Source organism: Pristiophorus japonicus, chromosome 13 (assembly GCF_044704955.1).
Source record: "Pristiophorus japonicus isolate sPriJap1 chromosome 13, sPriJap1.hap1, whole genome shotgun sequence".
NCBI classification, from domain to species: Eukaryota; Metazoa; Chordata; class Chondrichthyes; family Pristiophoridae; genus Pristiophorus; species Pristiophorus japonicus.
In genome coordinates this window covers 113383244-113403679 of record NC_091989.1, presented here as the reverse complement: position 1 = coordinate 113403679, position 20436 = coordinate 113383244, and the positions used below count along the sequence as shown (strand labels likewise).

The 20436-nt window shown below is 39.5% G+C and overlaps 1 protein-coding gene across 1 annotated transcript in view; it reads right to left on the bottom strand.

The window, feature by feature from the left end:
* Positions 1–215: 215 nt before the first annotated feature.
* The window catches only part of fa2h (fatty acid 2-hydroxylase), a 134412-nt gene continuing 114191 nt past the window's right edge, over positions 216–20436 (bottom strand). Inside the window, exons 3-7 of the mRNA XM_070897897.1 lie at positions 18549–18691; positions 13014–13120; positions 10327–10499; positions 5865–6117; positions 216–2807 (exon numbers count right to left, since the gene is read on the bottom strand). Coding sequence (XP_070753998.1) covers positions 2728–2807; positions 5865–6117; positions 10327–10499; positions 13014–13120; positions 18549–18691 — 756 coding nt within the window. The 3' untranslated portion in view covers positions 216–2727. The remainder of the gene's footprint in view (positions 2808–5864; positions 6118–10326; positions 10500–13013; positions 13121–18548; positions 18692–20436) is intronic.

Here is a 20436-nt window from a genome sequence, read left to right as displayed (position 1 = left end):
GGTTTTCCAACTTGGAAGTTGAATAAAATGATCTCAATAAAACTGGTGGCTACAACCTCTCTAGTTATTCATCTTGTCTTTTGAAACAATAGTATTAAATAGATGGAAATGAATTGCAGTCTGACAACTCAAAAAAAGCTTGGTTGATCAAATATTAGTTTTATGGTTACAAGTCAGCAGTCTGCAACAAAATTCTTTATAGGCCTCAATTTAGCTCATTTTGTAAACTAGAAATTTATTAACACTTAAGTCAATCATAAAAAGCAATTTGATACAATGCCGCAGCTATAAATTCATTACACAAGATTCTACATTTTGAATTACTGGGGCAATGCTGTACATGGGGTACATTCCACTCTGCACTTTCAGCATAGTTTCACAGGATCCCAATAGTAGCATTCACATGATCGTTTTACAATATCCCTCAGTTACAGAGTTCATAATTGTTTGTAAAAAAAATTATATTTCCACAACATACCAGGCCTAGTAAACAATTCAATGTCCAATTGCACCTCTATACTTTAGATTCTGTTTTACAAGACATTCTACATATGAGGAACAACTTTAATCCAAAGTTAAGGATCGAGAAAGGAAAGAGCATTACAAAAACAGAAATGGGTTGTTTTAGATTGCTAATCCCCCAGTTTAATCTTTCCTTCAAGAAAACCAGCAATTAGTGTTTCATATTCTAGCCTGGTCAGTGCTAGTGACCAAACTACAGCTCAATATTCCAACAAGCAATTAACAGACACTGGTCCACCATAGCGGGCACATATTTTGCAAAGGAAATTAGCCAAGTACCAGACTTGGGGGTCTGGTTCAAGTTTGAACAGATCATGTTTTTTTTTTTTAATTTTAAAAAAGCACCAAAGGATTCTAAGAATTAACAGAAGAACTTAATTTCTAAACAAAACCATTAGTGCACAAAAATGTGCACGATAAATCCACGTATAGGCGCAGTATAAAAATAATGCCGTACATACTTCAAAGCTCTGGCCTATATATAAAAACTCCTACTGCATTTTGATCGACAAGTGTCTTCCCAGCAATTGCGGCAACTGACCAGGGTTTATTCACAAACCAGAGGGGCTTGAAACAGTTAGGTAATTTCTGATTCTGGAGTTTGATCAAAAAACCTGCGCCATTATTAGAATGCTGTGACAGAAGGAATTAAAACAAACATTGTTGGGAAGTGAATTTGGACAAAAAAAATACTTTCAAAATATACAGACCTTTATTTACAATTACATTCCAACGTATATAGCATCTCTTAAGCATTCACAATGAGTAAAATAGTAGAAATGGAAATTTTAGCCAGCATACGGTCCCAGAAAGTAGTGGAACTAGTCAGCCCAGGGTTACATTTATAATATAGGCAGTATCCAAAATATACAAGACCCGTGTGTTAAGAGGAACAAGTTGCATCAAAGCCTGATTTTGAGGGTGGGGGGTCTCTCCAACATTCAGCACTAAGCACCTAAAATTCTTGGTGCAAGATGGTAACAGACTCAATGGCCAGACAATGCTTCCAGCAACCATAACCTCCATTTATGGTTGGAACACAGTTTCCCTTCAACCTTTATTGCTAAACCTTTTACATTTTCTTCTGCTGGTTATGAACTTCCAACTGCATACACTAGTCTGTACGGTTCTGTGAATTGACAGGTAAAACAACCACATTTATAATAGTGCAAAGCAAACCCCTTACCCTTAGACAAGCAGAATCAAATAATTTCAAAAAAGTTTCATTCAATTTTTGTACAAGGTTTTATAACAGGGAAAATGTATTATATATATATATATTTAAAAGCTCTTAAAAAGGTGAAGGGGGTAAGTTCTCTTCATAGCCCATGTTTATATTAAATACTGGTGAATTTAAAGCAGCTACTCTTTCAAAAAGCATGATGTGGTGCACAAGTGTCTCATTTAAAGATGAGAATTAAATGCACAGTAATTGGTAGCTGTAATCTAGGTGCTGGAGGGATTTGATGAGTAATAAAAAATGAAAAAAAAAACACAGGCTGGAAAAGTTGGGAGCAATGTCACTTTTCAACCTGAACTTCACGGGTTTGGAGCTTCAATTTGGAAATCAAACTACTTGGGAGGGAATAACATGATACTTGTAACTTAATAAACCCTAACTAACCCCAATATTAAGGAAAAGGGTTTCATGCAGACAAAGCTTTAATTGGAGAGTGGAAAGTAGATATATTTCTGATAAGTTACATGATAAAGTTAAAACTTTGGAATGTGGGTTTCAGTGTTCCTCACATCTGTTAACATGGAAATTAACAAGTAAAACAGGAATGATAAATTAAATTGTGCAGGTTGATTTCCTTTTTTCTTTTCAATATTCTTTCTTACTAAACATACTGCTAAAAATTCAAAAGCCCAAACTTTAGTGTTAATACTTCCTACAATACATAACTGCTTTGACAAGATTTATAGATATCAAGGTCCAAAAAATATACATTTAACAATTAATAAATATTGATCAACAGGCAATACAGCTCCCAAGATCAGGCACTTTTGTTAGAAAACATTGGGGTATAATATTTGGACAATTCAGAAAACAGTGAAGCTTTTTGCCTTCCCTAGGGTTAGAAGGAATCCTACACGTAGACTTGGGTCTGGCCATACGTAGGAATGTATCTGGATAGAAATTCTCAAGAGGCTAGCTGATTGACAAGGCATTAACAGTGTGGATCTTGCGACCAATCGTAGACATCAGTGACTCTTCTCGAATATTTCTTCTGGAATTAAACTATGAAATGGGTAGTCCCACATTCGGCTAGTAATTCCAAATCCTAAAATGGGAGAGGAGAAATAAATGCCTGCAGGTTAGAAGATGCGTTAAACTTGATAAATTCCTAATTATACTCGAATGGAATAAGTGTAAATACACAATGTAGAATGGCATCGAGTCTTGTGGACTGGAGGGCTCCATGCTAATTCCCTAGTCTATGCTAATCTTAGCTGGGCACTTCAATTAGACACTTTCTCTGGGTTTTATGATGGCGAGGGGAAAGCTGGGATTCCCACCTTTATTATAGTCCATTGACCACCCCAAAAATACATATGCAGATTATAAATCATGACCTGGTCAGGCTTAGCTGTGATGTGCAACCATCACTGCCTCCCCCAAATAACCTGCAGAAATTCATTGTCCAGGTTGACACATGAAGAATTGAAAAGAAATCACAGCAAGTTCTCAGCATCTTGGAAATGTTTACCTAAATAAACCATTGCCTCCAGGGAACGAACAGGAGATTTAATGGAGATATTTGAAAAGGCAGGTGCAGGAGATCAGTCCTAGTGAGTCTTTCCCACCCTCAAGAAAAACTCTCCCAGCATGTCCTTCCTGATGGAGTTGCACCTCACCCCCAAAATGAGAAAATACTAGCAATTAGTTTTCAGATCTTTTCTCACCTATATTGAACCTTCTGCTAGGGACAAGTGGCTTGTAACCTGATGGAGTATTAACAGTTTGAACATTTTACATACATTTGGATAGGTCCCTCTTCATTCCCTTGCTTCTAAATTTAGGCCAGCAATGCCAGTTATGCATTGTCCATAAATCAGGTCATGGTGGGTTAGGTAAGCACATCTCTCTTCTTCCACCCCTCCCCCACAGCATGTCAACAAAGGCAAGAATTTGAATCGGTTTCTTGATCAGTGCTGAAAATAAAACTCTCAAAATTAAATATTTAAATAATTGCTGGTACAGTGAAACACACATCATCTCAGGAAAGTCAAGCTTAGAAATAGTTTGATAATTTGGGAAAGTTGGCCTCCCATATGTGAATTCAAAGAAATTCACATAATTAGACTCCAGGTTCACAAAGTTCCTGTTTGATTATATTAGCAAGCTGAACAGGACAATAGGACGTCTTACACACTTCAGGATAATTTAGTCTTTCAAACCTCTGAAAGATATATACTCAACGTTAGAAGATATTTGAAAGATAAGGGCAAGTTACCGCACATTGGAAGAAAAAAAAATGGAACATACGTACTTGGAAAGTGGTCTAGAACTAGCTACAAACAAGGCCAAAAAGATCTGGGGTATGGGGACTTAAGCTCACTTGTGAAGGAGCAAGCCAATGAACTTAATGCTGAACTATATTGCTAAACTCAGTGGACTACAAGTCAGCGGATGTCATGACAAAGCCACAGTGCTCTGATTAAACCACACCTCAAGTATAGTGCCCAGTTTTGCACAAGACACACATTCAAGTCCTAAAGGCAGAAGAGAGCCACAAGGTTGAATCCTAAAGTCAGAAGATTGGGTCATGAGAAAACTAGGCAACTGAGGGTCCCTTATAGAAGTACATGATATTAAATGGAATAAAATGAGATAAATCTATACTACCATGTCAAGGTAAGCCATGACAATAGGACTAGGATTCAACAGTTCAAACTGGTAAAAGGTGCATTTGGGATGTGCTAGGAAACATTTCTTCAGAGTGAACAACACCTGGAATAGACCCAGATAGACTAGGGGGCAAAAATCTTCATTCAAAACCAGTTGGATGCTATGATTTGGAGAGGAAAAAGAAATTTAGATGTCTCTTTCTGAATGGATGCATTAATATAGGCTGAGGAAGTCACACCACCCCCATTTGGGGAGAGAATAATGCTCAACACTATATGGAAATAAATATATAAAAGGAAAACTCCACATTTGGAATTATGATAAAGACTATCTCCTGGCAGGTATCAACTTACTTTTAGGATTTAAAGAATAATAGTTCACAGGAGATTTTCAGCTCGCAGAGAGCAGCCATTTGCTGTTTTAAGCAAACGGCTAGCCTCTTCATCAGGAATCCTGCTCACCAACATCACACTCAAACCTAGGAGTTGTGCATTTTCCTTTCTTAAAAAATGCAAGGCAACCAAACAAAAATAAACTAATTGTTGGCAAAACTAACTTATGATACTCAAAAAATTCATCCTACATGTGCATTGTTTCCCTATGTACTTTAAACAGGAGTAATATGTATTGTGACCAAACTGATGAAAAACTGCATATGGTGTCTCAAACAGTATGGGTCAACAATAAAGGGTACACTATATTGGGGTGGGGGGGGGGGGGGTGGGCAAGGAGTTGATGGCTGTACAGATACTACTGAAAATGAGTTTGCCTAGTTTCAACTCACTGAGTGGGCAGAAGACTACCAACCACTCAGCATTACATCAAGTCACAAAGCTTAGCTTACATGCAGCTTTTTCACACTATTGCAACATGGGATCGTCCAAAACTGGGATTAAAGCAGAGTCAGGGCAGAACACATTTATTTTGAAGTGTGTTATACTCAATATTGACATTGGGTATGGACACTGGATCCCAAAAAGTACGAATGGGTAGCATTTTCCAGCACGGACATCCATCAGAGGGAGATAAGTTTGTGTACTACTTTATTTCAGTGTTTCAAACCGAATGAATGATTTTTCGGAATTAATTGTTTTTTGGCAGGGTTGATTGGCCGGGGGGGGGGGATATTGGGGAGAACACCAGGGGGAATCCCAGCTCATCTTCAACTTGTATCTTCAATGCCTATTTGAACCAATAGAATGGGCTACTGTCCCTTCAGAATGCAGAATTCCCTACTGCATGAAAACACCAACATAGATAATAGGCACAAATCCTGTCGTGAAGGTTAAATCCACAAACTTGTGCGTGCAGTTTAAAAATACATTTTATGCTCCAAGGGTTAATAGACTACTCAGCTTGGACTTTACTAATCTCTTGCAAGGAACAGAAAAATAGTTATTGGCACAAGTGGGGGGAAAGGTCCAATAGTTTGTAAATTCTGCTGTTACCAATATTAAATACAAACATGCCAGAAACAAGTTGAAAGTACCTAATTTTTGGTGTTCAAAATGATGCTTAACATGGTATGCTTTAAGTCCATAGAGGTAGCTGCCTTTCTTTGGAGATCCATAATGTAGATAATAATGTATCATATCATAAACGACATAGCCACATAGACCTCCAATAAAGATAGATCTGCCGACTGCTCCTGGAGCAAGCAGGTGGAAAGCAGCAAAAAATAACCCTACAACGAGTGACGCTGGAACAGGCGGAAAGACCAAACGTGAACCATCAAATGGAGACTGCAGAGAAGAGAGAGAATACATTTAAGTATTTACATGACAGGTTTGCTTAGGCTGACAATTTTCATGGAACATAACCACCTAACCTTCAATTCCTAACAGCACTAATTTGTATATTGCTATATTAAGAGTAACAGGTCTACACAGACAGTTATAGCATCAAGAGCGAGCAGAATAGGCACATTTCACCTTTATAAAGGACATCACTTCTTACTAGAATTCAAACCTGGGTGGTGCTGTATTAATATTTACTTTGTGCTACAATTGGGGGGGGGGGGGGCGACAGGGTGGTGGTGGTGGGGGGGGGCGGGGGGGAAGAGGAGAGGGCAGGGAGAAAGAGGGTGAGAAATTTGCACAAGAGGTGTAAAGTCCTGTCCCCTCAGTACAGATTCACACAAGGCATGTAGTGAAGTCAAGATCACTCTGGACCTGCACCTTTATTTCACAGCTCTGGAATGCTGCACTTGCCAGAGACCTGTCCTTATATACCTGTCTCTTGCAAGTGCACCCCTGGTGGTAAGGTATGCTGGTGGTTACAGGTCATATCTTATTACAGTCATGTATAGCATGTTAGAATACAGTTATATATAATAATGTAAGATACATGACAATAGTGAAATCCTTGACCCGTAAATGTTTCTCTTTTTGGAATGGTGGCCAAATCTCTGAACTACAACCAGGGATTGTGGACATTTTTGATCAGCCAAACTAGTGCACAAGAGCTTCTTTGCATTACAGAATGAAGCTGGGATGAGAGACGAGAGAAGGAGAGATGGTCAATATCCAAGCAAGTTCTAAAATGTCCAGGCTGTCCAAGTGTTTTCTTTGATGCACTGTACACCATGTTGTCAGAGCAGCTCGAGGTGCAAGTGGAGCTCTGAAACAATGCATCTCCATGGGAAGCAAAAATTATTAAATTGAAGATTTAAAAAATCTATATAAATGGCAGGAGCACTTTCTACTGAAATTTCCTTCTCTTCAGTTCAGGACAGTTTCCTCCAATTTTACTTCTAAAAGTAATTTACCCTTCAGAGTTTAGCATTGGTTCACTTAGTTTTGAAGGGGCAGGAATCATTGACCAAGCCGGTTTTAGTACCTCACACAAATGAGAACCATGTAATCTTTACGAGTCGTATACTGCAGATGCCCTGCCCATAGTCTCGTTGTGGTTCAGGCAACTGCAGTGCAAGTTCTGGTTAAACAGCAATGAAGCAAGTTATTAAAATGTGACACCCAAGCATTCTAAATGAAACAGTGCCGAAGAATGAGGAAGACCTTGAATGGAAAAAAAAAGGATCCACCACATGCTTTTAGCACACTCCAAATATGGTCAATACTTTGGATGGGTAGGGAAATTTTGATTGGATGTTACTGTATGTTGATTGCTGCTATGTGACCATGTAACAGCCAGAGTGTAAGGAGACTACATGAGTGGAATGAACTTGCACAACCTGGTGATACTTCATCTGTTAGCTCATAACCAAGATGTACATTCTAGTGCCAAACTGTTGTTACTTGTGCAACAGGGTTACCTAAAACGATTGTCAAATAAAACTGAAAGCTGCCAAGCTTTGTGGGTCTTTATTGCATTAGCAAAGAATATTAAATAGTCTAGGTAGTGAATTACAATGGAATTGGAGAAACATGGAGACTTGTTGTATAATCAAGAATATTTTAACCAAGAACTCCATAAATTCAAGCTAAATGCAAAGTATGATAGATCTACCACTTGGGATTAAAGCTCAACCTCCACAGCCGCTGGGCCTGGATCGCAGTCCCTCAGGAGCCCAGCACGGGGATGGGGCACGAAGGTCGTGCCCAGTAAAAAAAAAAAAGGCGGGGGGTAGGGTTAGGAACAACGCAGAATATAACTAGAGGGGTCATGGCCCAGGAGTGATGCAGCATTCAACCGTTCAGGGGCTGTGGCCAAGGAGCAGCAGTGGCCCAAGAGGGTTTGTGGCCCAGGAGCATCGCAGCATTCAACTGCAGCGGGGTCGTGGCCCATGGGAGGTGCAACAGAGTTTAGTCTCCAGTCGTCTTGGTCAATCATCTCCACTGGACAAAGACCAATCTCTATCAAGCTGGTGTGGTGGCTGTTATGTAGCAGTCACACCTTAAAAGAAACCCATGCACTAGCATCTTCCACCCTTTAAGATGTAACTCATTGCAACATCGGTGAGCCCATCTTTTAAAATAATTTTTAGAGCGTCATCCTCATCACAAGGGACTGTGTAGTAGTAGTAGTAGTAGTAGTATTAAAGCTCATCGTGACAATCTAAAACTAAACTGTCTTAAGCACAATAAATGTAATTTTCAAAAGGTTCCATGAACCATAACACTGGGGAGCACTGAATCCTCCACTCCAAGCAAGAATGCTGGAACTGATTGAGGGACAGTAAATAGGACACTGTCGGGCTTCTCAAATTAAAGACAGTCATTTTAACTTTTGCCGATAGCACCCATTTTATACGATCAGACTGAATGCCTGTTATAAATCTCTCCCAATTTTCATTTCGATTGATTTCAGGAAAGATATACAATGGCCGTCAGGACTTAAATCTCACTACCGCCAAAAGTTAAAATTACCCCCAGACAGCAGGAAACAAAATGTCAAGGGGCCAATGACCCAAGGAAGGAAAAATTCATGATAAAAGTATGATGAACCCAGCACTCTGGAAAGGGAGAAGGGAAATAAAACATTACTACTGATTTGGAGAACAAAAACATCAAATCTAGCTTATGGGCTAGAATTTTGTTGTACAGAAATGAGAGATCACCTGACTAGTTTCAAATCATGAAACAGGCACTTGATCTTTTTTCCCTAGTCACAATGGTGTGGATATTGTTAAAGGGATGTGGGAGAATAAATGACAATGGAGAATGGACTAAAAAAATAAATAAAAGCAGATCGTACTTTGATCATAGGTCACATACCAGGGGATGACATTTAAACGCAGATGTCAAGGCCAGGAGCTGTTAGAGTAGGATCAGTCTGCCTATGACAGCACTCAATTAGCCAGTCCTAATGTTCAGAACCGAACCATTGATTAACAGCTTGCAAAACTGTCAGCTCAAGACTATACTGAGCTTTCAAAAACTTTCACAGAATTGATATATTTTCAGAACAAAGCAAAAGCATTAAAAGCTAAATATCCCTGTATACACAATATTCAGGACTTTGGACTGGAGAAAAGCAACTTCGGGATAAGGCCCAAATGCAATGATAGAAATCATCTGATCAAAATGGCAATGTGAGGTCATTACTTGAGGACAGTTACTTATGTCAAATATAAGAGGTTTGTCTTTATTTCATCAATATCCATGTACAATCACTTGAGTGTTAGCTGCTAATCAAAACATAAGTATGCAATACTTAAAAAATCTTTCCACTATATTTTATGAAGTAAAACTGATTAGTGCACAATACTACAACTAACCTTACCACTGCACAAGATGCACTACAATTAATGCTTATAAGTAGGGCTGCTCTCTTGAAATGAATCAGGTTTCTTCAGATTAGGCAAACTGATTCAAGTGAATCTACACTGGATATTTTAGTTGCATGGGCAACTTAGCAGGAGGAAAGGAAGGAGGGGAGGAGCATAGTGGCTATTGTGTGCACCTCTATTTAATTATGGGAAAAATATTTAAAGGTTTTGTCTCATTTGTGGTTTCATATAAAGTGTATTGAATAAAATGAAGAAATTAAACAATTTAAGTTGACAGTTTACAATAGAAAAATTGGGATACTACTAGTTATCTGTGAAGCATGCACATTTAGAAAAGTCAGAATGGAAATGCTGCTTTCTTCCCAGGTCCATATTTTGACAGTCAGTTTAAGTGGGCGTCAGTGCCAGGGCATAGTACAGCAACCGTCAGGATAGGCGAATCATGTCAGTCACTCAAAGTGAGCCAGAACAACAGAACGCTAGGGAAAAAGATTTGTTAATTATTAAAAACTGCACCCTTATGGAAAAGGGATGAGTGAAGTGCCCTTTAAAAAAAAATTCATGTCCCAAGCTGTTTCAACAATGAAAAGGACGAGATTTGCACAAAAAAAGATTTAAGATGCAATGTCAAATTGAAAATGCCAAAATGACTATCTTTAAAAAAAATTAAATGAATTTGAATTTCATTACGAACGTCATGAAGTAGCAGCCCTACTTATAACTTCAGATCAGGCAGGAGTCTATCCTTTCCTTCAATCACCTTGTGGTGCTGCCCATGAAGCATAAAGTGCAGAGTGATGAGGTAGTAATTGCTGGCTGGCGGTTTCATATGGAAAATGTACCGATGGATCAGATACTCAACCAGGGACCACAGAAACATTCCGAATATGAATAAAGCAGGGAAGCAGTACTTGTGGATAGGGATGGAGTATTCTAGAGAGAGAGAGATAAACCATTAGTGAATCATTGCTCTTTATACTACAGGTATCCGTCACATTTTCATATTCAGGAATGCCCACACGAGATCACGATAATTGATCTTCTAAAAGTTACTACTATGGGATCGAAAGTCCGACTGTGAATTGTGGCGCAGTCTGAGAGATAACATGCTGGATTAAAAGCTGAAGCAGCCTTTTTGATAAACGGAGTGTAAATGAAGTTTAGATCAATGGTTCCACAGGAAAGGAGATGCTAGAAGGAGTGTGTCATTTGGCCATATTCGAATGTGTCAATTTGATCAGTGTGTGTTTGAAGTAATAACATTCATGGCAAGAATCGATTGCGGCAATAAACCAATTTCAGGACATATAGTGGCTGGTTGCAGTTTGCATTGTCTGTGTATTCAATGTACTTTTGATGTACCATGATTTGTTGATATCATGGAATACAGCATTCAAAGATCTGATATTGTACAAGAGATGAGTGTGTGTTTTAGCAGACACTAGAATTAAAGGGTCCAAGTTTCGAGCCGCGCAGTCCCGACCTGGACGCCCGTTTTTCGCGCCACAAAGTGCGCCTAAAAAAAACCTCCGTATTCTCCACCTCCCTGCAGGTCCTCGGTGCAGCGCAGCAGGAGCTATAGGGGGCGGAGCCAGGTCCCTGCGCCAAAAACAGTGCCGGGACCTCTGCACATGCGCGCTACAGTGGGCACGCAAGTGCAGTGGCTCCAGGTGCCCGAAACTGTGTGGGAGGGGCCCGAAGCACGCAGCCCCTAGCCCTGGCCGAATGGCCTCACTGGGGCTGCGTGAATAAGGCTCCTCCCACGGCCAGCTCCCGCTTCCTCCTGACCCGACTCGACACCCGCTCCCTCCCCGGACACAACCAGACACCCGCTTCTCCACACCCCCCCCCCCCGGACCTGACCCGACACCCGCTCCCCCCCCCGCCCCCGGACCGGACCCGACACCCACTCACCCCCCCCCCCACCTCCGGACTGGATCCAACCTGACCTCCCTCCCTCCGACCCGAACTCACCTCCCTCCCATCCGACCCGACGCCACCTACCTGTAAATCTGGTGCTGAGGACGGGCCCTGCCCGAAGTCTCAGGCCCGGCCCGTTCAGCCTCCCTCCATCTCCTTCCCCCCCCTTCCCCCCCTTCTCCCCCATCCCTCCCCCCTCCCTCCTCCCCCATCCCTCGCTGTCAGAAACACAGACACTGACAGACAGAGAATGAGAGACACACAGACAGACAGAGAGATAGAGACACTGACAGACACACTGAGGGGGGCATCCCAGCACGCTGTTGGAGGGCTCCTGGTGCTGCAGCCGGTAAGTAGAAAATGTTTTATTTGCTGATTTTAAAAAAAATTCTCATTAATTTTTTTTTTGATTGATTTATTGATGTACTTATCATTTATTATTGATGATGGCTCTTTATTTGTAAAACTGAAGTGTTTAATGTTTGTAAACTTCCCTTTAAACACCACCTCCCCCACCCCTGATTTGTAACCTACGCCTGATTTTCTAAAGTGTAGACAAAGTTTTTTCGAGCGTTCAAAAATCTTCACTTACTCCATTCTAAGTTAGTTTGGAGTAAGTTTTCACTCACGAAACTTTGAAATCAGGCGTAAGTGGCCGGACATGCCCCCTTTTGAAAAAAAATTCTGTTCCAAAGTGAAACTATTCTAACTGACTAGAACTGGAGCAAACTAAATGTGGAGAATTCTGATTTCTAAGATACTCCGTTCTACACCAGTTGCTCCTAAAAATCAGGAGCAAATCATGTGGAAACTTGGGGCCGTAGTGTGTGTCTCAAAAGCAGGGAGCATACACTGGTTTTGTGAAGTACATGTCTCAGAAACTTTCATAATGGTTTGTGTATGAAGTTTAAATAAAATACCTGATCCTGCCATTACTACAATGGAGTGTATGTAATATCTGACGTTTAAAGCAACCAAGAACAGTCCAACAACTACAAAGTTAGAAACTTTGGATTGCCCAAGCCACTGATCAGTTTCCTTATATTCTTAAAGCATTAATTCAAAAATACAAGGAAGATATTTTTTCTCTTTCCCCTTCTCCAACTCCCTCCCCACCCCACACCCCTCCAACACCAATTTCTGGTTAAGCGGCTTGGTCGGCTGCTGCCAATGCTGGTTTATAATTGGACAAAAGCACAAATGTGTACACATCAATTCATTCATCCATTGAATTTTCCCCTCCCTGCGGGAGGAATCATCCAATTTTAGCATCATGCCTCAAAGCTTGCTGTGCATAAAGTCTTGTGCACAAATCTGTGCACGTCTCTTCTTTGGGAAGATAGCAATGCATGATTTAAATTTGTAAATGCCTGCAGTGTACTAGAGACCTAGATATAATTTTGGAATGTATGTTACTTCATTGGTAATTGTCTTGGAAGAGGAAGGCGAGAACATATCAAAAGTTGACCAAGCATCAAGTACGATTCTTTTTGCTATACAATTTTGGATACTTGCTATCTAGAATACCTGTTGTAAAGGATGCAAAAATTCGAGTGTTGCCTTGCGCCAGCTCAGTGTAGCAGTACCAACTACAGAAAATCACAAAGGGAATCCAAACCAAAGGTACTATATACCTGCAGAGAGAGAGAGAGCGAGCAGAATGAAAAAGTCTTCACGGTTCAACGACCAACTGCTTGTTAAAGGAAAATGAACCCAGTACAGATAGTATCATGTGTGGAACATGCTAGGTTACACATCATACTGCTCATCTTCCTCATTTTATTGGCTGTAGTTCAACCTTCACATACAAAGGAATGCATATCAAAAGACATGGTACCTTTAACAGCTACACTTCAAGAGTAGCTACCTTGGCCAGGTGCTTTCCTCATTAATGTTGTATTCAAGGCCTCATCTTGAACCACACCATAATTATTTGATTGTAGGCCAGAATGCAAAGTAGACACACACACACACACAGGAGAACCCAGAGACAGGAAGCTTTGAAGGTTGTTTAACTTCCACAAAGAATGAAGTGGACTGTGTCTGAAGAGGTAATGGCACATTTTTTCTTATTTATTCAACCACGACATACATACAATGATGTCATTGGGATTTCCGTGATGCATAATGATGGTCGAGAACTTTAGTTTACGTGATTTAGAACATAATATTCTCTGAAGGAACACCTTCTGATCCAAAAATCCTACATTTTTTTCTCAGACTTACCTACCTCTCACTATAAAACTTAGTCATTTCGCCCTCTCCAGATCCAATTGTCTCTTGAACCGACTTGTACTGTCTGGTAACTTACTTCGCAGCTTTCAGTTGATCGGAAAAAAATTGCACCCAATTTTCTATCTTGTTCCTGACTTTCTAACCCAACCTTTGTATTTAAACCATTTACCATTATAAAGTATTCATTACGTCAATTCCTTTTATGACTAATACATTGATAGCTTAAGTTAGATTTTTGAAATTTCCTCTTTTCCAAGGAAACTGAACCCAGCTTCTTTAATCTATCACAGCTTAAATTCCAGACCAGAATCATAACTGTTGCTCATCTGTTACCCGCAAGGCAATAATTTTCTTCTGCTGATTACATAACCAGAATTGCAGACACTAGTCCAAATGCTTGACCAATGTCTCATGCAGAAGCACCCCTCTTCTCCCTGCACTGCCGCCCCCCACCCCCCCCCGACCCCAAGGAAACCAGATATCTTCATTGTCATTTTACCAGTTATGCAATGTGTCGACTGTTCCGATGATACACATCTGAAACATCAACCAGATTTTAAAAAAAATTAAAACACATGTTGACTGACCTGCTGTGTCTCAAGCATTTACTGTTTTTAATTTCAGGTTTCCAGCATTTCATTTAAAAAAAAATTAGCAGCATTGGCAGTTTTCTGAAATATTCAATAAACCCTTTACATCTTCTCAGATCAGTATTCTGTACAGCTACTGATCATGCTGCATACACACCTTATTTTGGTTCTCTACTCCTGTTGAATTATGCCTGCTACAATATCAGTCCACCAACTTGAATTTCAATTGAATGGCTTGCCCCACCCCCACCAGATCAGGCACAAAGACTAAATTGCATCAAGTTAGCTGGGATAGGATTTCTGAGTGTGAAGCTAGTATTCGAACCTTTATGTAATAAGGTAATCGAATTGGAAAAAGTAACATGCTAAATCTTACACAAGAACAGCTTTACTTTGGTCACACATTACCTTCAAGGACTCGTAATCACCCAGAAAACACAACTGCACTTTCCAAATTCAGATTAAGACAATCATGCTCAATAGCACAAGATACTCTAAACTACTGCCAGAGTGTCAAGTCAAACTTCCAACATTTTGGGGACACAATCATAGGACTCAAAGAATGGGCTCAATTCTTGACCAATAAGAAACACTGGAGTTGAAGAAGTCAACAACCAAATTAATAATTTGAGTCACAGGCCAATGTGAAGCTTTTCACACAGGAAACATGACAAATAAATGCATAACATTTTAATCAAATAAAGTGCTAAAGTTGTGTATGCAACAAAATGGAATTTCTTTTAACTGGAAGCAACAAATAGTAGTAAGATCTTGCCACTTATTTCTTTAGAACTGAATTCAATTTAAGAAAATTAAGATGTGATCTTAAGAGCTAAAGTAGACTGTGACGACAATGAACCTTGTGGAACAGGATCTTGAAATGTGAATGCAACAATTTGTATTTATAAAACGCCTTTAATGTAGTAAAATGTCCCAAGGTGCTTCACAGGAGTATTATGAGATTTAAAAAATTGACACTGAACCGCATAAGTAAAAATTAGTGCAGGTGAACAAAAGCTTGGTCAAAGAGGTAGGTTTTAAGGAGTGTCTTGAAGGAGAAAAGAGAGGCAGAGAGGTTTAGGCAGGAAGTTCCACAGCTTGGGGCCTAGGCAACAGAAGGCACGCCCACCAATGGTTGAGCGATTATAATCAGGGATGCTTAAGAGGACAGAATTAGAGGAAAACAGTTTATATGGGAAGATTTACTACTTTCGACTGATGCTTATTTTACTCCTAGGAGTCTTGCACAAACTCTTCTATGGGATCTTTGTAAGAGCAGAGCTTCTGGAAACCAAAAGATTCAGCACTCAGATTGATGGTATTGCCCATGGAATACAATATTCAACAGCACCAGAAAAAAAACAGTTCTCATGTTGAACAGCTTTATAAGATTGAGCATGCCAAGAAACCAACATCTCTTTCCAAACCTTCTGAGCTGATGTGCATTGATTCAGTACTACTTTTTCAAGACCATTCCCAAGACCTTCCTGACTTGAATGTGGTGGTATGCTTCTTAGAAGCAGAACTTTGGAATTTGAAAAATTTGGAGAAACCATGATGGTGTCCTTCAGCTGAGTCTGGAGCAGGCTTCTGAAAATCTTGAGTAGAGGAGCTACAACCAAGTGTTAGGTGCATCAGCAGGAAAGATCCTGGTTATCCAATATAGATTTTAACTCAATGCTGTCAACTAAAGAACACTCAAATGATTTACTAGAAGGTAGAAAGTATGGCAGATACTTAAAACATGAAAACAAACCATGCCTTCGCGGAAGTTGCAGCAACAGCTTTGGAAGATAATCTACATTAGAAAAAAAAAACACATTTTGGGCGAAAAAACTCAATTGACTATAGAACGAATATGTAAAAATCTCTATGGAAAAAGAAAGCAATATGTTTTCCATGTATGTAAACAACAGGAGTGGACAGAAACGAAGATATCTGACCAAGATGCCCCACATGCAGCAATATACAAGGAGCAGTGACTCAATACTGCTTGCATTGTTGGACAGAATATTAATTTGTACATGACATTGAACTTTAAGCATGGTAATAATTACATTTTCATTCCCTTTAATAGCACATGACTGTTACATATGGACTTCAGTATGAAATGTTGTACAAGATGCCAACTGACCAAGTGGGGTATAATATTATAGCAACAAGTATTTATATAGTGCCTTTAATGTAGTCAAACATCCTAAGGCACTTCACAGGAGTGTTATAAGACAAAAAAATAAATTTGACACAGCCACATAACAATGGTCAAAGAGGTAGGTTTTAAGGAGCATCTTGAGGTAAGTGAGGTAGAGAGGCAGAGGGGTTTAGGGAGGGTGTTCAGAGTGAACTTATAGAAGGACAAGAGTGTAAATAGGCTATTTATCCAACTTAATGCTTCTGGGAAACAAGTGATGGACAGCAGACCCACACTAGAATACCATGATCACCAATTAATTACTCCCTCTCCACTGCACATCTTTTTAAAAACATGGTTGAGCTATTCATAGCTGATTATGGTTTCTATGCCCCCTTACAATCAGACTGCATATTTGAACAAATTACACAATAGCTGTCAGGTATTAACTTCCATTACAGTACACACTGTAGTCCAAAAGTGACTTAAAAACATGCTTTTAAAAAAAATTGCAGAAGCATGCTACAGACAGCATGCAATAACTGTATGCACATACATAAAAAGGCAGGCACCTTAAAAAAATCCCTCGCATTTAGAGTTTGAATGTGTTTTAATTTGTAAAGAGCACAATGCATTAAATTATTCAGATTATTGAGAACTTGTCAATCTTGCATATATTCTAAAGGGGAATAACTGGTGTTTTATATAGCAAGGGAAGTTTGAGACAGGAACTTAGTAGCATGGCTTTTGGGGAGCTATACAATCGAATCACTCTTCGAAGTAAAATATACACCCCTCTATGAAATTGTTTAGGAGCCCTATCAAAGCCAGTGGAATATTGATAATGGGATGCTTTATCCAGTTTCTTAGTGAGTCAACAAGCAGTGCTCATTCCTCATAGGTCACTATCAGATCCTTATTGTGAGGAGCTACTGCACTTTGTACAGCCAACTGTTGCCTTTATTTAGAGCTCACATGTACGATGACTATTTCTGGGCTTTCATAAAGTGTAATTGCCATGTGAAATTTTACAAAATCTTTCTATGATGGAATAGATCTGGCTCCAAGAAGTTCAATTATCCACCAACAGCCTCTATTACCCTGTGTAAACTGTGTGTTTGGGCACTTTCCACATAAGATAGTAACAGCTTCCAAGTACTTTTAAATGTGTTTGTTTACTCCAATTGAAACTAAGTTAACAGTAGTCAGAGGGGTATTTATATTAAAAGGAATCTAAATGATCACAAAAAATGAAATCCTTAAATATGTAACAGGACATAAAATGATTCAACCATTCCTGATTCTGATTATAAATTACATCCACATCACACATCCATCATTGCTCAATTACCGTAAGCCAATCGACAGGATGAGATGCTAAAATAGAATGAGACATAAAATATTAGATTGATAGCTATGATAACTTCTGTAACATTCTGGTTTCTGCTTGAAAAGCCCATTTTACAAAACCTATATTCATTTCTTACTTACACCAGACACACAAGAAGCTAATGCTAGTACTGATGGCTCTTCATGTCCTCCGCTGACAAAATACTGGGATACGTGGTATACAGTTCATCACAAATCAGAGCACAGACTAATTAAAAGCATGTGCTGTAGCAATTTTTAGTTTGAGAAAGTGTTTTTGTGGAACTAAAATAGCAGCAATGGTTCGGGCAAAGCCCACAGCATCTTTAATGGGAATATTAGGTAAACATTTGATACAGGATTATCCGGAGAGAACAGGGCAGTGGAATTATTTTTGGTTTTCTCAAGCAAAGAGCCTGCACAAACCTAGTGGGCTGAGTGGCTTCCTCTTGTGGTGTAATCTTTTACATATTACATATAGGGGATTAGTGGAAACAATGGGAATATTCTTTACTCAAATTATATCACATGGGATAATTCCCATTTTAAATAAAGGATATCTTGGTAATCTATACATTTTACCGTTGATTCAGTCTTCTATATCGATCCAGTTTTCTGTAATCAAAAGCTTCATCCAAAATTATATCCAAAACATATATTTTTAGTTCAATTACATTGCAATTCAGCCATTGGAAAGATCTGTAAATTATGAGGCAAGCAGCTACTGCAGTTTCTTACCAGGCTGTTTTTGAGCAGGCTTCTACAAAATCTGAATAGAAGAGGCGAATGGGCCGATCTATTGGTTGATGCACCCATTCATCATACTTCTCACGCAAATGGCCAACTTGCCACAGCAATGGTTTATTCCAGTCTACTAGGTCCTAGAGGATTAGAATCAGAGAGAAGTACTGCATTATCACCTTGCTAGCATTGTAAAATAAATTAACAGCTGGACTAACCTCAATGTCAACTTATGAGTCCATTTTAAATTCACCCGGCTTTACAGTCTCATTGAATAAAAACACATTTCTACCTCCTACTTAATAGGCACATTAATACGATTGAATCAAAGACTCGTGACAATGCCCAATCAACCTGAAAGTGAAACTGATGGACTCATCACTTGCCACTCAATAAATAGCTCAGTGTTTCAGACAATTCCAGTTTCAGAGATGATTTTTGTTTTGAAGTGAATTTATGCAAATTAATACAAATCAAATTTGGAGACACGATTGGGATACTCATGAATAAGCAACACCAATTGGCTTAATAAACTTACAGAATCCCAGTTTAACCATGGCTCATTGGCTGAGCAAATGTAGCAGGCTTTTTAAAGAACGGGGATATAGTTTATTCGCATCATACAACTTTTACAGTGAACAATCTAGATTTTAAATCCCCTGCTCACAACAGAAACAGCTACCATCATAGTCACAATGATCATTTTACTTCAAAAGAAAAATCAAACACTTTCCAACCAACCCAAGCTAGAGCGTCATCAGAACTCACTGAACTGTATCATTTTTAGCATCATTCTGTATAGGAGATCCTTGAACAAGTGCAAGGGTAGGTAGCCATATATAGATTAATAGAATAAGTTACAGTAGGTAGTAGAGCTATAGAGTGCTGGAGGACTGTTCGGTTAAAACATACTTCACACAGATGTACCAGGCAGGCTCTTCAGAACAGCAGCGGTGAGCATGAGAATGGAATCACAATTGCTGAGGTGAACTCCAGTGCAGATAGGCAATAACTCCCTTGGCAATAAAGATCAGAGGAGATGAAGGATTAAAGGCTACAGCGAAACTAATAAACACTCCTGTGTGCAGGAATAGCCAAAGTGTAATAAACCTAAAAGACAAGTAATTGACACATGGATTGAATGATAGCAACTGACAACCACTAAACAAGCTGATCTATCATGTACACAGAAGGTGCATTGGACACAGTAGTTAACCATACAAGTGCTGCAGTACAGAGGGACCTCAGGATCCTTGTGCATGAAACTCAAAATGCAGGTACAGCAATTAATCAGGAAGGCCAATGGAATGTTGACCTTAATTCTAAGGGAGGTAGCGTCTAAAAGCAGAGAAGTCCTGCTACAACTGTACAGGGTGTTGGTAAGGCCACACCAAGAGTACTGCGTACAGTTTTGGTCTCCGTATTTAAGGAAGGAAATACTTGTATTATATGCTGTTCAGAGCAGGTTCACTCGGTTGATTCCGGAGAGGAGGGGGTTGACTTAAAGATAGATTGAATAGGTTGGGCCTATACACATTGGAATTAAGAGTGAGGTGTGATCTTATCAAAACATACACGATAATGAGGGGGCTCGAAAAGGTGGATGCAGAGAAGATATTTCCACTCATAGGGGAAACTAAAACTAGGGGACATAGTCTCAGAATAAGGGGCTGCCCATTTAAAACTGAGATGAGGAGGAATTTCTTCTGTGAGGGTCGTAAATCTATGGAATTCTCCACCCCAGAGAGCTGTGGAGGCTGGGTCATTGAATATATTTAAGGCAGAGATAAACAGATTTTTGGGCGATAAGGGAATAAAGGGTTATGGGGAGTGGGCAGGGAAGTGGAGCCGAGTCCATGATCAGATCAGCCATGATTGTATTAAA